Genomic DNA, 26,214 nt, shown 5'->3' on the forward strand with positions numbered 1-26,214 from the left:
ATAAATTATGAATAATAGTGAGATAGATTATAAATAATAGTGAGATTTATGAGTTAAAATTGATGAATAATAATAAATAATAATGAGATGAGTTAAAATAATTTACGAATATAAATCAGACTATTTATAAATAATAATAAAATTATTAATTAAAATTAAATGAAATGAAATAAAATTACATCTATATCTAAAAGTATTGGTGAAAAACTTGTGCACTTTTTAATTATTCAAATTTATATATTTTTCTCTTTATTGATACATTTTTTTAGTTAACAATATGTTCGAATGATCCGTAATGATGATTAGGACGTTGATATGATGTTCGAAAACTTGGTCATGTAACAAATGATAAATAAAATGTATAAAATATAAATAAAGAGAGACAAATTTTACTTAATTCAAAATAAAAATATGTCTACGGATTATATGAGAGCAAAATTTATTATGTTTGGTGATTTACTCTCTCTCTCTTAATCTCGTATATCTCTTAATATAATAAATCCCATCTCTTAATATAATAAAGAAAATAAAATTGAAAGAAGAAGATTGAAGAAGATGTCGTAGCTGTAAAAGCCTTAACAATTTTGATGGCCTAATCTTACCAAAAATTGTGAAGTGTTAATTTTAAATATTTTAAAGTACAATTTGTAAAACTCTTCAATTTTAATAGTCTCGAAGTGTGAATGTATTTATTGATTTAATTATTTATTTATTGAGCAATATTACGTATAGTTTCTATTTAGAAATTATATTACAAGTCTAGTTAATTTTATTTTTAAATTACAATAATATCTTTATCAAAATGATATTTTTTTTTATTTAACGAAGGACTTGCACATGCAATCTCTATTTAGGAACTGTAAATAAAATTTATCTTATTTATTTATTTATTTTTACAATGATCATTAAAGAAGTTTTTGAATAATTGAAATAAAATTCCTAATTAACTCTAACGCTCAAAGAAGGAAGAAAAAATTAGTTGCTTTTACCATGTGGTTGCTTTATTAAGGCTGTACTGCGGTAGCAGGGGATTCTTTCTTGCACGCAAAACGAGCCAGCCACATGAACTTGATCTTTGAGCAATGTAATTATAAAATAATTAAAGAAACAAAACGATAAATCATAATAATAATAATAATATGTTAACCAAAATTATATACACCAACTACTATCTTATTTTCATTCTACTAAATATGATATGACATATTTATTATCATTAAATGATCATTTATTGCATTTTTATTTATCATCTAATAGTAATAAATGTGTCACATACCACTTAGTATGATCAAAATATGATGAGAGTGTGGTGTATAACATTATTCATGTATTAATATAATCTCCGAGCTCACTATAAATCGGATAATGACTTCCTATCATTTTCCATTTTATACACAACTAACTATTATTTTAAATAATGTAAATATCAACCTTATATATATCATGGGGTTCATATATTATGTCGATTTTTAATTCTAAATATATTTGAGATAAGATTTTTAAGATTCCAAAAAACATCTTCATCCCCACTAATGTTCTCTTCGTCTTTTCAACTCTTGTCAAAACACATTGCATTACCATTGTAATAGCTGGTCGTGTGTATGAAATATCTTTGTCAAAGGAAATCAAATCCAGATTAGTCAAAGCATAGGAAGGGACCTCAATTTGCGGGTGGGCACAGTAAAATAAGTTTAGTATAAAATAGCATTGACTACTCTACGACTAGTCTCTATTTAAAATTAGAAAAATAATATTTACAATTTTAGAGTATACAGATGAGTAAGTATGAAAGATCTACATGTAAAAAATTAATTTTTTAATAATAAACTCTACTATTTTTCAAAAAAAGTACGCAGAATTTACATATCATAAAACTGTATATAGTATTATTCTTAAAATTATAATGTGCAATTTAATCAGACAATTGGAGAAGTCATATGCTCTTAATCTACATTTAATTTGGTCTGGTTGGTTAAAAACTAGCGATAATTACAGAAAATGTGTAACAAATACAATCAAGTTAATTGATAATTTGGCATAGGTTTGTTGATATTGCAGAGAAAAAACAGACCGTTTAGAATGGAATACATGTAACGAATCAAATATGTGGTAGAAAAGGAAATGAAGAAAGGGAGATTTAAGTACCGGAAAAACAAGAACAAAACAATAAAGACATCCTTATTATTAACAACTCCAATCAAAGTACTGTTGCAAATCCCAGCATTACGAAGTCAACTCTACCGTGCTGGCAGGTAACAACAAATTAACCCACTTTCCTTCTCCAACACAGATCGAATGGTGAATAGCCAATGGTTTGACCTCATGTACGCCAATCTCATCTCACAACGTTCGTAAAGACTACATTAACCTTAATAGGCCCCACATCGATCAGATGAGGTCAATGTCGTGACTATTAAAAAAAAAAAAAAAAAGCTAAAAAATAGGAAATAAAATTAAAAATTAATTTTGTGAACGGTAATCGATGAAAATTGTCATGTAGTTGGGGGCCTGATTCGCACCTACGGTTTGACAGGGGCCGCTAGCGTGACAGGTCGGTCACGCTGTGGGCCAGTAGGGGACTAAGAAGGGCTAAAAATTTAATGGGCACCTCTTTGACCAGAGACCCACCTTTCGTTTTATTAGCTCTCCTTGTTCCCTTTTACCCTTTTTCTCTTTCGTTCTCTGTCTTTGATGGTTCTGAGAGATGGCCGTGGAGTTCATGATGGAGTATAGGAACAGCAATAGCAGCAGCAGCAGCGATTTCAGGGCGAAAATGGAAGAGAACGCTGTGCAGGAAGCGGCGTCTGGGCTCGAGAGCGTCGAAAAGCTAATCAGATTGCTTTCCCAGCAGAGTCAGCAGCAACAGCAATACCAATTGTCGTCTTCCTCTAGTTCGAAACCTTCGTTGGAAATGGAGATGGACTGCAAGGCCGTGGCGGACGTCGCCGTTTCGAAGTTCAAGAAGGTTATTTCTCTTCTGGGTCGGGCTAGGACCGGCCACGCTCGCTTCAGAAGAGGCCCTTTGGCTAATTCCCAAAGTCAAGAGAAAGAGAAGCCTTCGGCTTCTGCACCCAACAAAGTTTACTACGCCACCCCGATCCAGCAGATCCCACCTCTTCCTCACCACAACCTCAATAATCAATACCAGTACAGCGACTCTTTGATGCCTAAAAAGATCAGTGCGATCGAGAAGAAGGACTCGTCTACCACGATCAATTTCTCCTACTCTGGCGGGACCTCGTTCATGTCGTCGTTGACGGGCGACACCGACAGCAAGCAGCCGTCGTCGTCTTCGGCCTTTCAAATCACGAATCTGTCTCAGGTTTCCTCGGTAGGAAAGCCGCCCTTGTCTTCTTCATCGTTGAAGAGGAAGTGTAGCTCCGAGACCTTGGGTTCCGGCAAGTGCGGTGGCTCCTCCGGCCGATGCCATTGTTCCAAGAAAAGGTTGGTCACCTCCTTCCCTCTGTCTCTGTCTCTGTCTCTGTCTCTCTCACACACACACACAGATATATATATATATATATATATATATTGATTTTGTATTTATGTCTCATTATATATTTTCATTTTGCAGAAAATTGAGAATGAAAAGGGTGGTGAGGGTTCCGGCGATTAGCTTGAAGATGGCAGATATTCCACCGGACGATTATTCATGGAGGAAGTACGGACAGAAGCCGATTAAGGGTTCTCCTCATCCAAGGTATATAGATAACAAGATAAGGTTCCTTCAGTTTTTAGATTTCACTCTGGTAACTCTGTCGTCAACACTGTCATCAAGATGCTTAATTACTCGTTGACCTTTGTTTCTTTTCCAATTTTAAAGATTACATTTTTAAAGTACGACCATTTTTGTTACCAAAGATTGTCTTTTTAACTCAAACAATAATTAGCGAATTTTCAGCAACAAAGTTCTTAATCAGAGTTTTGATACATATGCAATATTTATATGGAACAGGGGTTACTACAAGTGCAGCAGCGTGAGAGGTTGCCCAGCACGTAAACACGTGGAGAGAGCTCTGGATGATCCAGCCATGCTAGTGGTGACATACGAGGGCGAGCACAACCACTCGCTGTCTGTTGCCGAGGCCTCCAGTCTGATCCTAGAATCCTCTTGAAGATCACAGATTCACAGCGCTGCAAGGAGCATTCCGCTTGATTTATGTTTCATTTTATTTAAAGGAGCTAGAATAGTAGCAGTTTAATGGCAGCAGTATATCTGTTGGCTCGATCGCTCAGACTCAACTATATCTCGAAGGAGATTAGTGGGGTTAGTTTAATTCCTGTAACATATTGGATTCCTCTCTCTCTCTCTCTCTCTCTCTCTGTATCTCTCTCTCTTGGAGCACTGTGGAATCGTTATGATTTTAAAACAAGGAAAAAGGAGAAGATGGTGGATTTGGTAATAGTTTCTCAGTATGAAAAGCAGAAAACAAAAGTGGGTTATATTCGCTTTGAAATTGTAATGATTGCTTTAACTTTGGTTTTTGTATTTGGAGGCCTACCTCTTTACTTTATTTTCCCATCACCCCCAAAGTTTTTCTTCGATTTAATAGTAGCAGCAATACAAACAAATAAAGAGACATTAAAGGAAAGAAAATGACTAGGTCAAACAAATAGAAAGAAGTGGACCAACATGTCGTGCTAGGGACGGTTGACCAAAGGGAGGGGAGATTTGGAAAGAGTAATGGTAACTTAAAGTTTTATATATAATCTTTTTATTAAAAAAATAGCTCTTACTAATAAAGAATAGTTTTTTTTAGGTGAGGTCTATTTTTTTTTATCGGAACTTGTATGAGGCCTATCTAAGGGGTTGGCGGTTGCTGGTTTGGGACGGCCAATTTAGTGAAGAAGGTGGGTGATGGGTGGGGAAAACATAATAAAGAGAGAAAGAGAGTTTTTAATGCAAAAAAAAAAAAAAAAAAAAAGTTGCCCTGTTTGGCTTGTGGGAAAAAGGTTGGCTGAATTTGGAGGGGACTTGAGAAAGAGATGGTGAAAGGGAAAAATCAAATCGACAAAGTCAAAATGGGTGGGTGCGAAATTGATAAGTCCTAGGCATTGCCCACTGGTGATGTGGGGACCCCATCTACAACGTCCACAATTTTGGTTCTTTGCCTTTGCCTTAACGTCAACCCTGTTGTGCATTCGTGGTCCCTTCCTCAGTCCTCCCACATATTTCTAGGCCCTCCTCCATTTTAAAACTTGGGTCATCCACACACGTGGATGACTCATTTACACGCTTTAAAACACAAAGAATCAAGAGAGAGAGAGAGAAGGGTGGAAGTTTCTCGTTGCTTTCCGCAATCCGAGTTAAAAAATAGTAGAATGATGTTTGCATATGAAGTCAAGCATAAACTCGAAAGCATTTGGATTTTTGTGGGATCTTTGCACCTACGTTACATATAGAGACTCATCGGCCTGTATTCCCACCAATGTGATGTCCGCGTTGCTGCTAAACATGTAGAAAGTCTTCCAAATGCTAAAATAGTAAATACTACTTGAATTGAGCCGAGTTTTAACTTTTATTTTCAGAATAATTCTTATTATCAGTCAGTATTTACTATCTTACACTTTATAAAAAAAAAAAAAACTGTCAAGTATAGAGTGTAGAGGTGAATGGTGACTGATGTATAGCAAAATTCAATAAGTGTACCAGATTTATATGCTCTAAAATTCAAAATATTATTTCTCTTATAAAATTAGTACGCATCTCTGAGTACATGAGAAATATATATTTTTTTAATAAAGAGATGTACAACAATCTTTTCACTTAAAGACCAAGATTATTCAATCTTGTAAAAAAGTTAGTGTAAATAAGAGTAATGTCATATATCACACTCACATTCTACTTTCATCACATTATGTAAGAGGTGACATATTTATCACGATTTAATAATAAAAAATCATCCATTAAAATATCATGTAATAGTGATAAATATAGCATATCTTATATAGTAAGCTAAGAATTAGAATGATAGTATGGTGTATAAACATTTTCTATAATTTAATATCTGATATATCACTGTAAGAGCAGCCTATTACCTTAAATGAAAAACATTTGTTGCAAGCGCCTGGTATAAACAGCGTGCAAACGAGACTGACGTGGAGACACTTGATAAGAGAGACTAAGCTGATGAGAGAGAGATGAGGAGAGAGAGAGAGAGAATTGATGAGAGAGAAAGATCGAGCTGATGAGACAGAGAGCTGATGAGAGAGAGAGTTGATGAGAGAAAAAGACCGAGCTGATGAGACAAAGAGCTGATGAGAGAGAGAATTGATGGGAGAGAGAGACGACCCGAGAGAGTTGATGAGAGAGAACATATGCGTTTAGAGAAAGAGTAAACAATTTATTTTAAATCTGACATGGTATGGACGATTGCACACCGATTATATTTAATGACTGTATATAGAAGAACTATACCTGAAATACCCATCCCAACTTCCATGTGGTGAAAAGTGAAAAATATTAATCTTTGGAAGACCATATTTATCTTTCCATATTCAACCTTAACTTGCCGGCAACCGTCAATGATCATAAATATTGACTCGGCTGAACGAAGTTTGACAAAGCTTCTTATTGAACAAATTGAAATGATACGAAATATCCACTTCTGGACTGGAACAACAAAAATTTGATGAAAGCTTCTGAGTTTGTCTAGTCCACGCAACAATACGTTGGGAAAGCGTGTATTTTGTATTTTGTCTGTTTAAAACAATATAAATATTTTCATAAAAATAAATTTATAAATTAATATAGTTTGATGTGATATAAATTATTTATATTATAAAATAGATCTATCATATTATATTATATCATATTATTTTATAAATTTATTTTTTTATGACATCTTTGTAGCTATAACACTTCTTTTAAAACAGATATAATTTATTAATTATTATAAAATATACGATTGGCATTATTTTCGGTCAATATTAATAAAAAAATAATTTGGAAATTATGGAGACAATTTAAGAATAAAATTTTTTGTTGCTTTCTGTTTTAGTTTCAGTCGAACGTAAAAAAGAGATTTGCTTTCAATATGATGGAATTATGTGCTCAATGCGGAAATAATATAAATTGAATGTCGATTGAGACGTCTTTGACTTTATTTTACACGGTTAGGGAATCCCAACGCACGTATTTCCTTAAGGGAAAAATATTTCGCGCACGAATGGCTTACATTAATTAGGTTTTTTGTTTTGTTTTTGTTTTCACCGAAAATAATTAGTTGTCTAATTTCTTTCTAAGATTGAACAATACGGTGGAAATGGCTTATGATTGAGATGGCTTTGACTTTAATTTTACGCGCTTTAGAAAGTCGTGTTCAAGTTTATCCACACCTCTCTCTCTCTCTCTCAATCATTAATTATCAAAATATTTTTCAACAAGGAATTGGAAAAGGAGTAATGCGACTATGTTGCTACTTGGCTTATCAAGAAAATATATATTTAAAATAAAACGGTGCCCAAAAATATAAAAAGATAAATATTAAAATTAATTTTTCTATTTTCTATAAAAAAAATCATAAAAAATAATACGAAATCAACCCATTAAACATTCTTAAATTGCGTACCTCTTAACTAGAAGTAGTATTTGATGTTGGCGGTGACGATGACGGTCAAAAGGCACAAGGAGCGTTCAACGGCATCTAGGTTTAGAGAGAAAAAATGAGATCGATCGAGGATGCCAGATATTGTTTATAGTGTTATATCATTTGAACGTTCGTTTTACGTTCGAGCGATGATATTCGAACGTTAAAATAAAACATTCGAACGATGTCTATATACTATTTATATATAGTAGCCACTTCTTCACCACTTGAACTAGAGATATTTCTTTTTAGAAATCAGAAAGAGAGAAAGAATCACATTTTGTTTTTAGTTTAAGAGAGAGAAATAGTGAGAGAGATAGAGATAGAGTAGGTAAGATTAAAGGAGATTTAGAGAGAGGGTTGCACACAATTTTTCTAAGGTATGTTCTTTGTTAAATTTTTATGTTTTAACTCATGTTCTTCGTTGTAAAGATTTGCCTTTTACTAATTTTATTGTATTTACTATATGTGGTGTAGGTGTTTTGTAGTGTATTGGGTTGTTTGGAGTTGCATTGAAGGTATGATTTATAATTTTTACTCACTATGATATATGTATTTACGTGTTTGTAATTATTGTTACTGATTTGTGAGGTTGTGTTTATAGATATTATTTTTAATGGGCTGTTTGTTCACGTTATTCTTCGTTATTGTCTTAACCTGGGTTTAAACCGTGTGAACTATATATGTTACCATTCGAACGGTTATGATGCATTCGAACATACAATGTATACGTTTGAACGAAAGTTTGCATTACAGATAACACATATCATTTAATACTTAGAAACACTCAATTAAATTAAAAAAAAAATTATGTAAAACAATTAACACCTTATTTCATTACTATAGTTGATGTGGTAGAAAGTTCCCCAATATGTGAAAGAGCTTATCAAGAAGCGTTATTTGGTAATTTTTAAATAATTGATTTATAATATTATTTAATATGTATGCAAAATTTAGAATATGCAAGTGATAATATCTTTGTGTATATATTTTTTCAAAAATGATTTCGAACTAAATTTTGGTCGGAGAGAAGCGTAAGACTGTCGATAAGCTTATGTGTAATGCATTCCACAAATATAAGGCAAGGTGTCATGAGCATTATAATTAGTTCGAGAACAATGAAGATGCACGCTAACATCCTTTTAAGGATGTCTGACCTTCCAATTGAGAAAAATTTTGTGACTTGTTTGAAAATCAATTATATAAAGTAAATTAAATAAATTTGTGTACGTGTCCTATTTATAATTTTTCTAATATTTACAACTTCTATGCAAGAACGAAACTCTATAAACAAAACAAATAGATTAAAGTTGAAAATTTATCATCATGCAGGCCTAAGATCTTTCAATCGCGTCTCTAAAGAATTGGTAATGTTATTTTATTTTTTTATTGTATATAATTTTTTATTTAGAGGTATTATAATGACTTTATATCTCAACAAATATCTCTTGTAGCAAGAGTTAAATACCAATTATGATCTAACAAAATTATATGCTGCATTACTGTAACCCCCGCTCCTTTCTTCTTACGTAAGCTTCTCTCTTTCTTACGTAAGGCTCCTCCTTTCTGACGTAAGCAAATTCCGATGACGGAATTATGCAACAGTCTGCTATTCTTTCTGGCGACTGCGAGCATCGTCATGTGTGCCGAACCATGACGATGTGTCTCTCGAGATATTAGGTGACTTCTAAAGTACGCCCAGTGTTTAAAATGTACTGAAAATATTTATATGAGGTATTTCTAGTATTGTTGAGTTAAACTTGTTTTTAAATGAGACAATTATAATATTTTGAAGAGTTCCAAAATATTATAATTGTCGGAGATCATTTTAATATTAATTATTAAAATGATTCCAGTTATTTGAAATATTATTGGAATTTAAATTATGTTGAAAGCTTTAATTAAATTAAATGGTTCATCCTTTTAAATATATTAAATAAGACTTCATCATTTATTAATGATGAATAAATATTATTTTATAAACTAAAGTTAGTTTAAAATAATATTTACCTTAATTCCTCTGAGTGCTTTTAATTAAGTTAACGTTTACGCATTTTCAAATCAGTATTTTAATATCTCAACGTTAAATCGTTTTGAGGACCCTCAAGACGAAGGGACTGGATTAAATACCCAGACCCTCTCTCTTTCTCCCTCACTTTTCCCCAGCCCTTTCTCTCTCCTCCCTCTCGGCTTGCACAACACGTAGCTCGTCCCCCTCCCTCGCCGAATGCTCCATGCCTCAGCCCGGCACCGTCGTGCGTCGACAGCCCTCACCGCCAGCACCATCAGCTCTCCCTTCCTCCGACGAGCACACCCCCACCGATCTCTCCCTCTCACGTTCTCTCTTCCTCTCCCTTGGAAGTGCAAAGCCCGAATGGGCTTGATGCACGTAGCGCCGCCGTGCGCCGTCCTACGGCACCACCGCTCCCACGGCAGCTTCTCCTCCTGCTGGCCATCATCCTTCACCGAAGCCAGCCCCTATTGCGTAGCCCTCCCTCTCCTTCCACGGCAAGAACCCGAAATGGGTCTCTAACCCATTTCCTCACCGTGCGCGGCCGTGCGCAGCTCCCACGGCCACCAGGCACCACCGTGGACCTCTCCTTCCCTTCCCCTTCCTCATCCATGTGACTCGAGGCCAGTAACCTCTCTCCATCGCACGACTTTCTCCCCTTACACGCACGGCTTTGCACTCCTCCGCCACCGTGGCACCACCTCGACGCCATCACGAGATCCACCGCACCTCCCTTAGTCGAGCCCTAAGGTCAAACCACTATTTTATGTGGTGGGTAATCACTGCACGTGATGGACAGTCACACGCACTGCCACTGTACAACGGTTAGGTACGCTGCAGACCGCTCCTCACAAACACCAACACAAGGCCATCACGAGCCTTCCCAAGACCACACTTAACTATCCAAACGCCCAAACAGTCAACGTACGTTGGTTAGCCGCTACGTACGACCTTTCTAACGTCATCGGCTGTGACGATCAGCGAGCAACGCACGAGTTATCCCGTTGATGGTATAATCCTCTATCTCTCACTATTTATGTTAGATATTGATTAGTGGACTAGGTTGTGGACTGTGCTGTTAGTATTAGGGGATTCACTTTATAGTATGGAGGTGTGATCTACTGTGAAGTGTTGGGAGTATTTGTGAAGTGTTGTGGACTGTGCTGTGTAATGCAGTTGTGGAGTTGTGCCGTAATTATGGCATGGTTGTGCTGTGTAGTGTTGTTGTGGGGCATGTGCTGTATGGATGGCGTGGCATTGTGTGGAATGGAAAGAGTACACGCTGAGTGTACTCTATGTGTGGCGTATTGTGAGATAAGGAGAGTATATGTAAAATATACCCTCCTGGCATATTGTGTAATGGGAATAGTACACGTTGAGTGTACTTTGTGTGTGGTGTAGTGTGAGATAAGGAGAGTATATGTAAAATATACCCTCCTGGCGTATTGTAAAACGGGATGAGTACACGCGGAGTGTACTCTATGTGGTGGAGTAATGCATCGTATGGCAAGTATGCCATAACGGTGATGGGTCATGGCGTGTATGAAGGGAGTACATGTGTAGTGTACTCTATGTGGTGGAATGATGCATCGTATGGCGGGTATGGCATATTGATGATGGGTTCTAGTGGGTATGAAGGGAGTACATGTGGAATGTACTCCATGTAATGGAGTGACGCACTATACGGCAGGTATGCCGTATTGGTGATGTAGCGTAGTGTGTATGAATGGAGTACACGAGGAGTGTACTCCATGTGGTAGAGTGATGCATCGTATGGCAGGTATGCCATATTGATGATAGGTTGTAGCGTGTGGAAATGGAGTATACGTGGAGTGTACTCCACGAGGCAGCGACACTCCGTGTGACGTGTCGCAGAGATAAGGATGGTTGTGGTTGATGGACGTGGAACGTGATGAGTAGTGTCGGGAACTGTGGAACAGTATTCCGAAGTAGTTATGGCGCAGCTTGTAGTCTGAAGTGACAAGTGTCACCGTGATGGACTTATGGCTAGAGTATGCGTGAAGTAGCAGAACAAGTGTAAGAGTATGCAACGGAAGCATGATTGGGCAACGTCACGAAGTGACGTGGTTACTGATAGTTGTGCTTGTGATGGATGAGACGTTGGCGTAGAACATGGTGAGTTGTGTCGGGAACTATGGAATATTGTCCTGAAGTAGTTGTGACGCGGCCTGTAGTCTGAGGTGACAAATGTCACTGTAATTGACTTACGGCTAGGAGTATGGGTGTAGTAGTAGAATAAGTGTAAGAGTACGCAGCCGAAGCATGACTGGACAACGTCACGAAGTGACGTGGTTGCTGACAGTCAGGCTTATGATGGGTGAAGAGTTATTGTAGAAATGGCCTAACGGGAACGAGACGAGATGTCACGATGTTACGGGAGTACGTGAGGAACCGTACTCGTGATGAGTTAGAAGTTGGCATAGAAGTGACGTAACAGGATGTCAGGTGACGTGACAAGGTCACGATGTAACTTGAGAGTAGTCTCGAGCTATGTGACGTGACGCAAGGCGTAGTTGTGAATGGAGTCTTGTCGCGTTAAGTGTTGGGATGAACTGTAAGAAGGGACGGATAGCATGAAGAGTCATGCTAGCCGAGTTAAGGGAATCTTGGTATCAGAATATGACCCTCATCCCTACGAGCAAATGATCAACATGTTATATGTTGATCTTAGGTGATAAAGGGGTAGGGTACATGTGTAATCTGGTTAGACACATGTGCCGGATGGATTCACCATATATAATGGGTAATCTGTCCACAGTATAGTTACACGATACTTAAGCCTCAGAGTTGGCTTAGAGCCGTGTGACTTGTATGGATGGGAATGAGGATTAATATGGGCTAAGATGCATGAAGACAGTGATGAGTGTACTGTCTAAGGAAGGGATGCATGACTTAGTTGGTTTGAGTCATGCATCGGAACGTGGTTAATGAGAAAAATGAGACAGAGGTCTTAGTGTCTTAATCCTAAAGTGAATCATGGGTTCACTTTAGTGAATGGGCACTCGAGGCAAGACGTTGAGTTGGAAGATGTGGTGACTGTAAGTGGTCCCCGAAGATTTTAACATAGAAAATGGCACGTAAGTGCACGGGATAGAAGTAGAGTGTTTCAAGTATAGTGTAGTTCTATTTTTAGTTCAGTTGCTTATGCATTAGATATAGAATGACGTTAAGGTGATGTATGCATGTAGGTTGCCAGCTGACATGCGCATGAATGGACTGCATGATATGCAAATAGCATGGAGTCCAGGTAAATATTACGTTCATGCCTTTCTTGAGTTTTCTAGAAATCACGAAAAGAAAATGAAAAGCTCCTCTTTAAGAAAATGCTCACGAAAGAAGATGACATGCTTTCAAACGTATAAGTGCGTACGGCCCCTCCATGAAAGCCCCTTTTTACTCACCCAAAGTTATTAATTGTATGCATGCGAATGGATGACTATAAGATGTATCTATTGTATATATTTTCAAAGAAAATGAACTGATGTAAATGCACGAAAGACGAGCTTGAGCTGAAGCCTTCGTGGATCCTACGGACCGACGTCGTCGCGAGGTGATGCTCGAAGACGCCGCGAAGGCTGACGTTCAAGGTGATGCTTACGGATGTCGCGAAAGGCGAAGTTTGAGCCCGTGCTTTATGTTTTATGGACGGTATGAACTAATACTTTTGTGAATGCCGCAAGGTGATGCTCGTGGACGTCATGAAAGAGGATGTTCGAGCCCATGCTCACGAAATGACGTTTTCTCACGAAAAGAAATGTTTTCTCATGTTAAATGAAAGAAAGAACTGAATGAAAGCTCTAGCTCTTTAGAGCTGGCATGAATGAATGAATGAAAGCATGAAATGTATGAAGACACGCAACGGCCATATGAATGAATGAAAGGGTGCCAATAAATGGGCAGATTGCAATGCCGGGTAAGTAGTACTGGTAGTGCACCCAGTGCTGCCCCCTATAAAAAGGGATTCCCAACCTGTGGCCACGGGCAGAATTCAGGTCAAAGGGCCGCTAACGCTAACACACGGGGCGTAACAGTGTGTATCGGCCTATGAAAGTGAAAATAAAGAATGTATGTATGTACGTATGTACGCATGCACAAACGCACTTTAAGAAATGAAGGCACTGACGGGTGAAACGTTTTACGAAAAGAAAGGAAAACCCCGTCCAGTGACATTTTCAAATGAACGCACGTATGCATATATGTATAGTATGTACGAATGATGAATGCATAAATGAAAACCTACGTTGTTATGTTTTAACTGCATGAAATAATACTTACGAGTCTTCGACTCATTTTAATTTTTATGCATGTCCCTCCCCCCACAGGGAAGGAAATGAAGCACGCATCGGGACGGACATGGTCCATGGGGAAGAGCACGGAAGTCTAGGCATGAACATTTAAATGTAAGAGAGGCCTTTTTATTATTAAAAATGATGTTTTCCGCTGTAAACCTCTTTTATTGTAAAAACACATTTTTATTTTATAAACGTAGAATCTTGCACCTTGGGAAGAAGCAAAAAGTTTTAAATTGGACGGTAATTCCCGTCGTCTTTTCTCAAAATATTTTATAAAAAGACCCACCACAAGGACGGGCGTTATAATTACATACTGATCGTAATGGAGAGTGGACTCATCCCGATGCCCATGAAAATTATGTAAAAATTATTATCTGTTTTAATTAAACATATTTGAATATTTGTGGCAATATTAATTATTTCTCTTATGTGTAGAAAAAATGGTTGCTCTACATGCTAAATCTGCGTCAGATTAAAATTTCTTTACAGGTGATGTTGAAAATTTTACCTAAGTTCTAAGTCAACGATCAGGACATTTGAGGGATTTAGATCGTTGCGTAAAATCTTCTAGCTCTTCCTCATCGTCCGAGTATGCCTCTAACACCTTTATAATGTTAGAGAAATTGAATTCCAGGATCGAGGAATTGAGTACTAGGCACCATGAGTTAGATAGAAGCTCAATTGACAAAACAAGTAGACATGAAGAAGCATATGAAACAATAAGAATAACAAGTAGAGTTCAGGAAAGAGATACAACTCCAAATGCAGATACTTATGCAACAGTTCAAGCCTCCAAACAACTGATTTACATTATATGTACAAATTTTGGGATCTATTTTTCTACCAAGAATGCTAGTACTAAACAAATTGTAATGCATATTTTTTTTTTAAATATCATGTATGTCTATTTAGTTTTTCACTATTGAGTAAATAAAATAGTTACCATTTCAACTACCCAAATCGCTCAAACAAAATAAGTAAAACTATTCGAATATTGATACAGAACATTCAAATGTAATCATTATTAAATGTTCGAACAATACTTAAAAGCATTTGAACGATGCCATCGAACATGAAATAAACGTTCGGACGTCATCTCATAACAAATCGTTCGATCGTATCATGGTCTGATCGAACGTTTTACTTAACATGTTCAAACATATTTTACTGTTCGACGATCAAATTGTTTATTCGAATGTTTTTTCATGCCTATTTGGTTGAATGGACTTCACGAAGGACGTGTTCAAAGATAATTAACGTTCGAACGTCACGTTTGTACCATTCAAACGTGATTCTGGGATAAAATTTAATAGTAAAAATAAAATGTTCCGTTTGAATGCAATCGAACGGTTTTCCTCAAGTTAGTCCCCAAAAAAAGTGATATTTTCGTTCTAAAATACCTTTTGAGATATTGTTTTTTGAACGATCTTGGGAAGATTTTTTTTTTCATCCCAAGTAATATTTTGGGAAGAAATCACAGTTTTTTGGGATGAAATTTTTCGTCCCACCAAAAAACCACTCTGTTGTAGTGGGTATTGTCCTATTTGAATAACCAAAACAAAAAACAAACAAACAAACAAATGGTTTATATTCTTCATATGATAAAATCCATAATACTTTTGAAATTATGAAAAAATTTTATTTGTTTGTTTTATTGCTCTTGCATGAAAAAACATTATTTATTATGAATATGGGAAAAAATTATGCGGTAAATGCTACATTAACACCTCTCTCTCTCTCTCTCTCTCTCTCTCTCTCTCAAGAAGTTTCCTTTAACGACAGAAGGACTGTCGCTAGTTAAACATGTTTGGAGTAGATTAGACTGATCAGTATTGGCATAAGAGCATTACGATAGTTCAAGGTAATAACGGATATCACATATGTAAGAAGAAAAAATCAACGCACAAAGACAACAAATAAAACAAACATTTATTGAATGTTTGTTATTCAATGTTTCTCCATAATACTTCCAAGGTCATGGAAATAATTCAAGCTTCAACCACATAGTTCGAGATTCTTTGGAAATCTATTGAGATTTTTCTTCTTTCTTTTGTTGTCAGCATTTGAAAAAAAAACCATTTTCCACCTTTAAACTATAAGATACTTTGAACTTTGCAACATGGTTAATGAAGTCCTTATATTGCACTCTTCAACTATCAAAAGTTCACACTTTGTAACTTTGTTCAATTTTAATTAGGGGTGTAAAAAAATTAAAAAATTGATTGAACCGGACCAAACTGAATCCACGGTCCAGTTTGTACTTGGTCCAATGCGGTACTGATTTTCGTATTCTGAAAATTGGTTTAAACTGAACCAGATCAATATATATTTTTAATTTTTTATATGCTAAATTTCTAATTAATATAACATGAAATTCTAATTTTATTATTCAAGTTTATTAATCTTATAACATAAAATTAATGTAACATTTGATTTAAGTTAGACACTACTTATACTAGTATAATTAGACATCAATTATATTATTTTAATCTTATTATTCAAGTTTATTAATCTCACTAATAAGTTAAACACTACATCTACTATATTAATATAATTGAACATTAATGAATTAATAATTATTAATAATAAATACTAAATTCTAACAATTAAGTTTAGTATTGAAAAAATTATAATATTAAATTAATAACTTATATAGTGCCACACGTGTATATGGTAAACTGAAAAACCAGACCAGATCAGACCAAAAATTTAGGTTTCAGTGATGAATCGGTCCGTATTAATTCTTAAATTTTTAAAACCGATGCATATAGGTTCGATTTTAAAATTTATCCAAAACCGAATCGGTTACATTTTTAAATTTCATTGTTAAGATAAATAAAAAATAAGTAACTTAGCAAAAATCTCGATAGGTAGATTTTAACGAAGGATGAAAGTGTCAATTTCTTATAATTTGAGCGTGAAATATGTATACTATTATCTATAAATTTGAAACATGTCGGGTTTTAACGATGCATAGATTACAAAACTCTTAATAGTTTGAGGGTGTTAAATGTATTTGTTCATTTTAAAATGATTTTCTTTTTTCTAATCCATTTTAAAATTGTTTTCGATACATCAAGTTATGGTATATGCAACACCTTTAACTTATCCATATCTCACTGTGTTGACGTGCCACTCCCCATTACTCCACTAGTTATAGGACATGAACTTGTTTAGCAAAAAGATTTAGAATAGAGCAAGGCCTCGTTTGTTTTCGCAACTGAGATGAATTGAGATAAAAATTAAAAGTTGAATAAAATATTGTTAGAATATATTTTTTAATATTATTTTTGTCTTAAAATTTAAAAACTTTGAATTTTTATTTTATTTTATATGAAAATTTTGAAAAATTATAATGATTATATAATATAAGAATATTTGTAAAAACAAACGAGACTTAAGATAAAAGAAAGGAAAAAATCTATTTACAATCCTAAATTTTACACCTAATACACAGAAAATGTGGAATCTTTCAGATAAATTAGGTTAAAAACTGATTGATATTTTGATATTTTAAAATTATAATAGATTCTATAATAAATAATGTATTATAATAAAATTATAACAGACCTTTCGTTAATTCAGGCCTTAGCAAAATAGGTCTCGATATATCAACTGAGGCCCAAAATCAACGCAGCCCAACTTTGTCACACGAAGAATATCTCACGCCCATACTCCTACCGAATCATAGACGAAGTTAACCAACGGTGGCGATGATGCGTCGTTGGAACATCCCCATATCATGAAATTCATAATTCCCTCTCTATCCCTCCGCTCTTCGCGCAATTCCTGCTGCCCAGCACAAAAATCTATCATGGCCTCCCCTCTCGCCCAAACCCTAACCCTATCCCAAACCCAAACCGGAAGCTTCCATGCCGACCCAGCGCAAGACGACCTGGATGATATGCCCTGCTCCGACCCGCAACAAGAACGACAAGAGCGACAACAGTTGCTTCTTTCTTCCTCCGATTCGTTGCCGTTGGGATTTGGCTCGCCGAGCCGGTGCTTGTCGGGAGAGTCCCTCGTCGAGCGGGCATGGACTCACTGGGCCAAACTCGGTCGGCCCAAGTTGATCGTGGCCCCAATGGTCGATAACTCCGAGCTACCGTTTCGAATGCTCTGCCGGAAGTACGGAGCTGAGGCAGCGTACACGCCCATGTTGCACTCTCGCATTTTCACCGAGAATGAGAAGTATCGTAATCAGGAATTCACCACTTGCAAGGCAAATTCAAAACCTTCCACCTCGATGTTTGATTTAGCATTTGTTCAGGATTAGTTTTTTTTTTTTTTTTTTTACTCTGTACGTAATTTGCAGGAGGATCGCCCATTGTTTGTTCAGTTTTGTGCTAACGATCCAGAAGTTTTATTGGAGGCTGCAATGAGAGTGGAACCTTTTTGTGATTACGTTGACATCAATTTTGGGTAATAATAGTTTTGTTCATCGTTAGTGCTCAATTCTTGGACCTTTTTTTAAAATATATTTGTTTCCCGCTATGATGATATATAAGATAGTCTTTCTGATCCATACGTTCACATAAAGCTCAATGGCAATACTTTCTATGATACTAATCTATTTGAACCAAGATTTATGCAATCAAATAGTGAAAGGTGAGAAAGACTTCTAACTTATATAAAAAAAAAAAAAAAAAACCAAGGTGAGGAAGACTTCTATTAAGCGAAACTGATAGGAAATGGTGAATTAGATAACTTAAGCATTATTTAGGACTCCCTCACTTGCGAGCCTACACTTTGGAGCCACTCCATTGATTTTTTATTTATTTTTAAAATTTTTAAAATGGGAGGTAAAAGGAAGTTAGGATTTGAACTCCGACCGCCAGCTTTTATATATGATAAACTAACATTTGTTTCTAGAAAAATTATAAATAATTTTTGTATCAAAGCCTAAGCTGATAATAAATTGTGAATTGAATTAATCAATCATTATTTTAAGAGAAGTAAAAATTCAAAGTCATTTCAAACATCAACAGTGAAGGTGGAGAAGACAATAGTGGAGGTATCTACCCCTCATAATGTCACGAGGTCGAGGACTACCGACTGATCACACCTTTAGTAGTGAATGTTATTTTCTTTTCACGTTTAGACTTACCTAAAGGCTTCTTTCTGTAGGACAATATCAACTGACATATAAGTGATAAAGATGACTTTGTTAGCCCTGAAATGACATCTAACAACGGCCTACTTGTCCTAATCAATTGTAACATAAATTCTTGAGTAACTTTTACATAATGTAGTACGTGTGCTACTGTTGTTTTGAAAAGCTTTTACTCAAAATGCCAATTCCTCTATGGTCTTCATGCAGTTGTCCTCAGCGTATTGCTAGGAGGGGCAATTATGGAGCTTTCCTTATGGATAATCTTCCCCTTGTAAAATCACTAGTGCAGAAGTTGGCTCTCAACCTTAATGTTCCTGTGTCATGCAAAATCCGAGTATTCCCAGATTTGCAGGATACAATCAAGTATGCTAGGATGCTAGAGGATGCAGGTTGCTCTCTTTTAGCTGTGCATGGCCGAACCAGGGATGAGAAAGATGGAAAGAAATTTCGGGCAGACTGGGATGCTATCAAGGCAGTAAAAAATGCAGTTAGAATCCCTGTTCTTGCAAATGGGAACATTCGGCACATGGATGATGTTCATACCTGTTTGGAAAAGACTGGTGCTGATGGGGTGCTTTCTGCCGAGTCTCTCCTTGAGAATCCAGCTCTTTTTGCTGGGTATCGAACTGCTGAATGGGTAGTGGGCAGTGAAGGAAGTGAGAGAGATGGAAAACTGGACCAGACAGACCTGCTAGTGGAGTATTTGAAGTTATGTGAAAGATACCCTGTGGCATGGAGAATGATTCGTGCTCATGTGCACAGGATGTTGGGAGACTGGTTCAGGATGCATCCACATGTCAGAGAGGATCTCAACTCCCAATCCAAACTGACATTTGAATTTCTTTATGACATGATTGACCATCTTAGGGAGCTGGGAACAAGAATTCCACTTTATCTGGATGATAAACTTGGAGATAGAGTTCCTGCAGATGGGCTCGTATCCAGAGATGTATGAAGCGGATTGTTAGGTTGAAGGTATCCAAAATTTTGGATTCATAGCAAAATTTTTAACCGGCAATCAGATTGATTGTTAACTTAATGATTTTTGTTATTATTTTTTCACATTAAAGGTTTGCATTTGTCGGCATCTTAATTGTTGCTGCTGACAGTAGTTGTTGACCATCTAATATGCTGAGGAATTTCAGAGTGTATCTTATTGGAGGAAGAAGTTCTTTCTAACTGAGGTCTTTTCTCAATATGATTTATTGTGCCAGTTTTTCAGGTAGTTCTGCTGTATGAACTTCTCTCTGTCAGGAAATATGTTATAACATTTGCAGTGCTGCAGATGCATCAATGTTGGAGGCATTGATCTTTTCGAAGTTAAAAGACTTGCATTTGATTCTGTTTTTATGTTTTTATTTTTTTTGCTAGTCAGGATTTGTTTTTGAAGATCCATGCTATTGCAAGTGTAAGTGTAACTACATACGTAATTTCTGGGACAACAGTTTAGCCGGGACGTCAATGGCCTTCGCATCAACGAAACCTTCCTCCTTTGGAATCCATCACATTTATAGAAGTCCATTCTCTATTCAATCCTTCACCCGATCTATCTTGGCATTCTCCATCCCCCTAAAGTCTCCCCCGACAACTTACCGCTGGCATTTTCGTCTCTTCATGCTGTTCATCTTCATTCTTGCCATTCACATTCTCTACGTAAGGACTCCAAGGGCATCTCTTGAATGTTGGGGCACATCAAGAGAAGAAAACGAGAATCCTTAAACAAATGTTCTTACAACTCTGTTTTAAATGGAGGACAGTTATGTTAAACTTGAAATGCAAATAAATAAAAAAATTAGTAAATTTTATTGATTGTAAGATGAGTTGTAAAATAGTTGTATAAATACTATAATTCCCCTACAAGAGATGTCAGAATTCAAGAGATGTATCAATCAAGCCAAGACTCCGTTTAAATATTAAGAGTATCTCAGATCATTTATGAATAATAGTGAACTATTTGTGAATAATAATGAAAAGTCTGAGAAAGCCTGAGACCAATTATGTTCCTCATTTCAAAGGCATTGAGGATCACGTACGTAGCTGCGTAGTTCTCTCACACCAGCACAAGGAAAATAAGGAAATATAATTTTTGTTTCTTCGTCCTCAAAACTAGCAAAGCAATTTGATACTTCCCTTAATTTCTAAGAAAGCCTGAAATAGAAAAAATAGAACTACGTTTTGACCTTCATACCATCATAATATCATTCCCTGCTGAAGTTTGCACTTGCGTAAATAGTATTCTTAAGTCCAAGTAAGAAGTTGACACAGAGGACCAGTTTTCAGATGACAGATACCACTCAAATGACACAATTTATATATCATAACATTCATCTCCACAGCTCAAGTTTTCTAATCTCGTCATTTCAGCTTGAGGTATTTTACTGATTTATTACACAAAAAAATGACAATTTCAGCTCCTAACCGAAATTTGTTAGGACCTTGCTGACCAAATGCTCTCCATACACAGCTCTTCCGAACTTCTTAGCTCCACCAGTCCTCTGTTTACAAATTTCCAAAGGCTCTACTGCTGTGTCGAAGTTTGTCTGTACAACCACCCAATAACATGCGGAGAGGACAATTCATTTTAGGAGGAAGGGATAAAACAATACAGAAGCAAATAGAGAGACGGACTGAGACTGACCTCATAGAAATATGCTACACAGACCCGATATCTTGGAGCGTTATTGATAACTTGGTGCAAAGTTGAGTCATACAAACCATTTGAGTAAATCTGCATTCTTCCATGTTTCATTAGAATTTCAATTTACTCAGAAAGATACATAGAGAGTGCAACTTTAACAAAGTGATATTACCTTCAGCATGTCCCCAATGTTGCATACAAATGTTCCAGGAATTGGAGGAGCTGAAATCCATTCACCCGACAAGTTTCTTACCTTCAACAACTTATACAATTAATGTGGTGGAAACTTAAGTAGCAGGGTTTAAAACGGAAGAACGAATAAGAAAAGAGATAATAAATTCATGCAAAAGACTTCCCCCAACTTTGCAGATGCCAAAACTTCCACTGCTCTTTGATAGCATATATACTTTATTATCATAGAAAGGTTATATAATGCAACTATAATATAAAATTAGATAGCATATCTTAGATAGCTCACAAGAAAGGTTAAATGATACATGTTTTTTGGAATATCAGATAAAGCAAGTCCTTTCGTTATTCTCTTCGGGGGGGGGGGGGGGGGGGGGGGGGGGGGGGGGGGGGGGTTGGGGATAACTAAACGATGCCGATTTAAATGTATAAAGACCACATACTTGACATGCAACTGGTATCGCATTGTGTCTGCAAAATTAAAAGGAGACTCCTGATAAAGTGACTAAATGATTGTACCTGTAGTGCAGTTATCTCATCATCTTGATTAACCAATGTCAACAAACCTATGAAAGATTTTCAAATGAATGAGATTGATAAACAAGATTTCTGGGGCCTCTGATAGTCTAGAGGACAAGAAACTCACCATAGTCAGTGTGAGCTCCACTGAATTTATTTGTACGGAATGCATGGACAAAAGAAAAGACATAATTTTCATAAAATACTGTAATAAAGGGATAAGTACAGGCATCAACAGCAGCTTTATTGCATTACCATCCAATATCATTTCTTGGGCCATGACCATTTGATGTGGATACACCTGGGTAACCTATAATACGCATCACCCAAAATGCATCTCCAGCTCTGTCACCTTCAAATTCATCTGGTGATCCACCCAATGCTAAAGCAATTCCCCGCATAATTTTTCTTGAAAGGTCTGACAGCAATAAAAAAATTGTAAGTTGTAAGCAGAAAGCACATGAAATATAAGGTGAAAAGAAGAAAAGAGTAGTCCTGCAAAGCATGCCTGTGCATAGGCTGATATACTCCTCCATTAGCTCTGTATAGTTTGGAGGATTGGATGGCCTGCATAATGGACCTTTTGATGAAATAACAATCAAATAAGAATTCCAATTGAGTGTTACAAAAACAGTCATCGCGTTAATAAACCCAATTTTGAAAAAGAGAACCAGCATTTAGCTGCCTAGACTTGCGTTAAAACATTAAAACTACAGAATCAGCAATTAGATGATTCAATAGGATATATTTTCTTGGAGGTTTAAAAACAAATAGGAGGTTTAAAAACAATGGAACAGAAGTTGATATAATATATATTCATAATTCAAATTATAGACATTAATTAGCTATTCTCAAGATCAAGTAACTAGTAAAACATGTTTATACTGTTCAATAGCTTTTATTGGCAGATGGGTGTTTCATATTACCAACCACCATGTTAGAAGTCCTCCCCGAGTCCCCCCCACCCCCTTCAGGATAGGATAGAAGCCCTGTACCTCCATTGGCTCACTTTACTTATGCAAAGCAGGAACTCATACTGGAAACAGGCAAGCACTTTTGTTTGCGAAGTGTTACATCAGTCTCAACAACATGGTAATAATACTTTGCTAATAAGTACTAACTTACAATAACTATATTGTAATGTGGAATAAGTCTTCTATAGAAAAAAAATTGGAGAACAAGAGTTAGCTGAGAAACCTTAATTTAGACTTACCATTGGTTACGTCCTTCCATAGGTTTCCCAAGCTCTCCATACATCCCTTCTTTCACTTCTTTATAGCACTGTCATTGGCACAACTATGTGATAATATTATTAAGAGTAAGACTAATAATTCAAGCAGCAGCAGCAACAACAAGGGCGATTCTACCATACCATGAAAGATATTGGAAGTTAATGTAGATTTATTGATACCTCACAATTATGCACAAAAATAAAGATGGTAATATCAGAGCCTCTAGAAGTTTACATAGTATGGACTTCAAGGCAAGCAGTTTGATGGATGCAACATAACTCCAATTAACCAGCAAGCACAACATATTAGTGTGCCATATTTGTAATGTTTGATTGACAATTTCCTGAGTTGAATGAAGACAATGTAATAGGATCACATAAACAAGTTCTTCACTCTTAGTTGAAATCCCGAGAATACAGTTGAATGTTTTTAGAAGTTGTTATATTTTTACCTTGACACTAAATGCAGGGAAGTTTTGTGCTAGTCATGTGCATCATCTTCTCATTTTTCCAAGAATCTTTATTGCTATGCATGGTATAACATAGTAAACCATGAACAACATCATTATCTACCAAACAGCTTACACTACAGACTATCAAGATGATAACAAAATATCTCTACAAGAACACCTATAATTTGTAAAGCTTCTAGCATGACCTACATCAATAGCTTCGTGCATGTCTGGCACGCCTTTAGTTATATTTTCCCCAATTCTCTGATATCCTCTGCATTCAAAATTTACTTCCACTTAATATGAAGTCAAACATTTCCACGTCATAAATCAGAAACCGAGCTTAATTACAAAATACACATGTAGGACATAATTCCACAAGCAAAACCTGAACCCAGTTGCTGCAGTCATCTTGATTTTGAGTTTTTCTTCATATGGAAGTTCGAAAAATTTTTGCGCCACACTTTTCACCTCTTTAATAATGGAATCTGGAATACCATGGCCCTTCTACACACCCACAAGCATCTTCAGATGAAAAATTTGAGCTAAAACTCTTTACACGCACCCACACACAGTCAACAAAATTCTAAGTGATTTATCCATTTAGTGAAAACATTAATCAGTGTCCTAATATCTACGCTCAATATTGGGCAAATACATTAATATATACGATTTCTTAATATAAAAGATCTTCTTATGGAGATTACAAACTCTTTAACTAATGTCTTGAAGCCATAACCTCATTCGCCACCCTATATTACTATAAAAGAAGGTTTTAAATTTCTCTTTTTAAAAACCTTGTTCTTATTTTTTTTTTTGATCGGTAAACAAAATTTTATTGATCAAAAGAAGGCAAGAAGCCCAAAAAACCTTGTTCTTATGGACGGGGGTCATTGATTTTAATGGGCTAAATGTCCATGATTTTCAATTTTCAGTTGTAAACTCTAGTTAGCTACTTCTCATGTATACATTCTGCATATTTGGGCTAGGACTTCTTTTTTTAGGAATAAAACTTCTTGATTAACTATAAAAAAAGCAGCGGAGGTGCCATTTAGCCTGAAGAGCATTTTGTCAGCTCTTTGGTTTTAAAAGAATCCAGAAACGAAAACACATGCTAAGAAAGATGCATACCACATAGAAGAATCCCGCCTCTCGGCAAGCCTGGTCTAACTGTCTAACAACTTCATATACACCTGGGTCCTCCGCCATTTTTTGGGTCGTCACACTTGGCCAAAAGAGGACTTATATCTGAATCACATGAAATAAATAAATGATATCGACCAAATGACATTAACTTGCTCTTATTCTTCTCTCTCTCTCTCTCTGTTCTTTTCCCCCCCACTTGGCAATACTAAACTTAGTTTGTGAAGCTTGCATGATAATATGAAATCGGAGATTTAGCTAGTATTAGACAGTCAAAACAATAGCATATGGCATGCATACATCTCCACTTGATATGGGTATGGAGAAAAAAATACGATTTTCCACCCCACCAGAGAACAGACTTGTCTCAAATGAATAATGATTGCCAAATTAAACGGTGCGAGAGAATCCAATCAATTTCACATTTGGGAAAAACGGAGACAAGTTTGAGCTTTGGATATGATCAAAACATTGAGGAATAGGTGGATATAATCAAAACATTGAGGGAGAGAATTGAGATTAGTTTTACCGATAACGGGTATGAACTTGAAGTCGGTAGCCATGCGGATGCCTGCCTGGTAATTGCGACCCTATCAGGCTCTGGCAGTGGCAAGTACCAAATGAAAGAACAGAGAATCCCAAACGTAACGAAATCCCTATTGTCTTTGTCACGGGAGTATCTGAACTCATATATTGATTGATGTGCCTTACGTTGAGCAACGCCAAAATTAGTGTACGTTCTTAAAATATAATAGTGACAGTTATTTTATTTTCAAGTTAGTGCGTAGATTATAATTATATTATTCATATTAATGATAAGATTTAATTTTTAATCTTAATTTTTTATTTTTTAAATCAAATTATGTTATATAAGTCCTTCATTAAATATGTTATCTACACTAGTTTATATATATATATATATATATATTTTATGGTAATAGAATTTATGCCTTATCAAACATTTTATCCTACAGACAATTAGGAGTCTAATTGATCTGGTCAAGTTCGATTTTGAA

General features: G+C 36.0%; 3 protein-coding genes across 4 annotated transcripts; 2 read left to right on the forward strand and 1 right to left on the reverse strand.

The window, feature by feature from the left end:
- Window positions 1-2,622: 2,622 nt before the first annotated feature.
- LOC121249769 (probable WRKY transcription factor 7) lies at window positions 2,623-4,405 on the forward strand. Its single transcript, XM_041148564.1, has 3 exons — window positions 2,623-3,444; window positions 3,575-3,700; window positions 3,956-4,405. Exons 1-3 carry the CDS (start codon window positions 2,705-2,707, stop codon window positions 4,113-4,115), a joined length of 1,026 nt encoding a protein of 341 aa, XP_041004498.1. The 5' UTR covers window positions 2,623-2,704; the 3' UTR covers window positions 4,116-4,405.
- A 13,208-nt stretch (window positions 4,406-17,613) lies between these two features.
- LOC121249552 (tRNA-dihydrouridine(16/17) synthase [NAD(P)(+)]-like) lies at window positions 17,614-20,352 on the forward strand. 2 transcript variants are annotated; one of them, XM_041148262.1, is made up of 4 exons: window positions 17,614-18,135; window positions 18,229-18,335; window positions 19,234-20,001; window positions 20,097-20,352. In XM_041148262.1, exons 1-3 carry the CDS (start codon window positions 17,656-17,658, stop codon window positions 19,979-19,981), a joined length of 1,335 nt encoding a protein of 444 aa, XP_041004196.1. In that variant the 5' UTR covers window positions 17,614-17,655; the 3' UTR covers window positions 19,982-20,001; window positions 20,097-20,352. The 2 variants fall into 2 exon arrangements, with proteins under 2 accessions (XP_041004196.1, XP_041004206.1); XM_041148272.1 differs by having other exon boundaries at window positions 20,241-20,352.
- Window positions 20,353-21,319: 967 nt separating this feature from the next.
- Window positions 21,320-25,902, reverse strand: LOC121249784 (probable 2-oxoglutarate-dependent dioxygenase At3g50210). The gene is given in 13 exon segments (XM_041148588.1): window positions 21,320-21,566; window positions 21,665-21,754; window positions 21,837-21,917; window positions 22,373-22,419; window positions 22,500-22,519; window positions 22,628-22,790; window positions 22,881-22,939; window positions 23,586-23,653; window positions 24,266-24,329; window positions 24,444-24,562; window positions 25,187-25,267; window positions 25,269-25,303; window positions 25,728-25,902. Coding segments are annotated over 13 exon segments (987 nt in total). The 5' UTR covers window positions 25,762-25,902; the 3' UTR covers window positions 21,320-21,440.
- Between the last annotated feature and the right edge of the window lie 312 nt (window positions 25,903-26,214).

The sequence above is a fragment of the Juglans microcarpa x Juglans regia genome, chromosome 1D, assembly GCF_004785595.1.
Source record: "Juglans microcarpa x Juglans regia isolate MS1-56 chromosome 1D, Jm3101_v1.0, whole genome shotgun sequence".
Taxonomy (NCBI): Eukaryota; Viridiplantae; Streptophyta; class Magnoliopsida; order Fagales; family Juglandaceae; genus Juglans; species Juglans microcarpa x Juglans regia.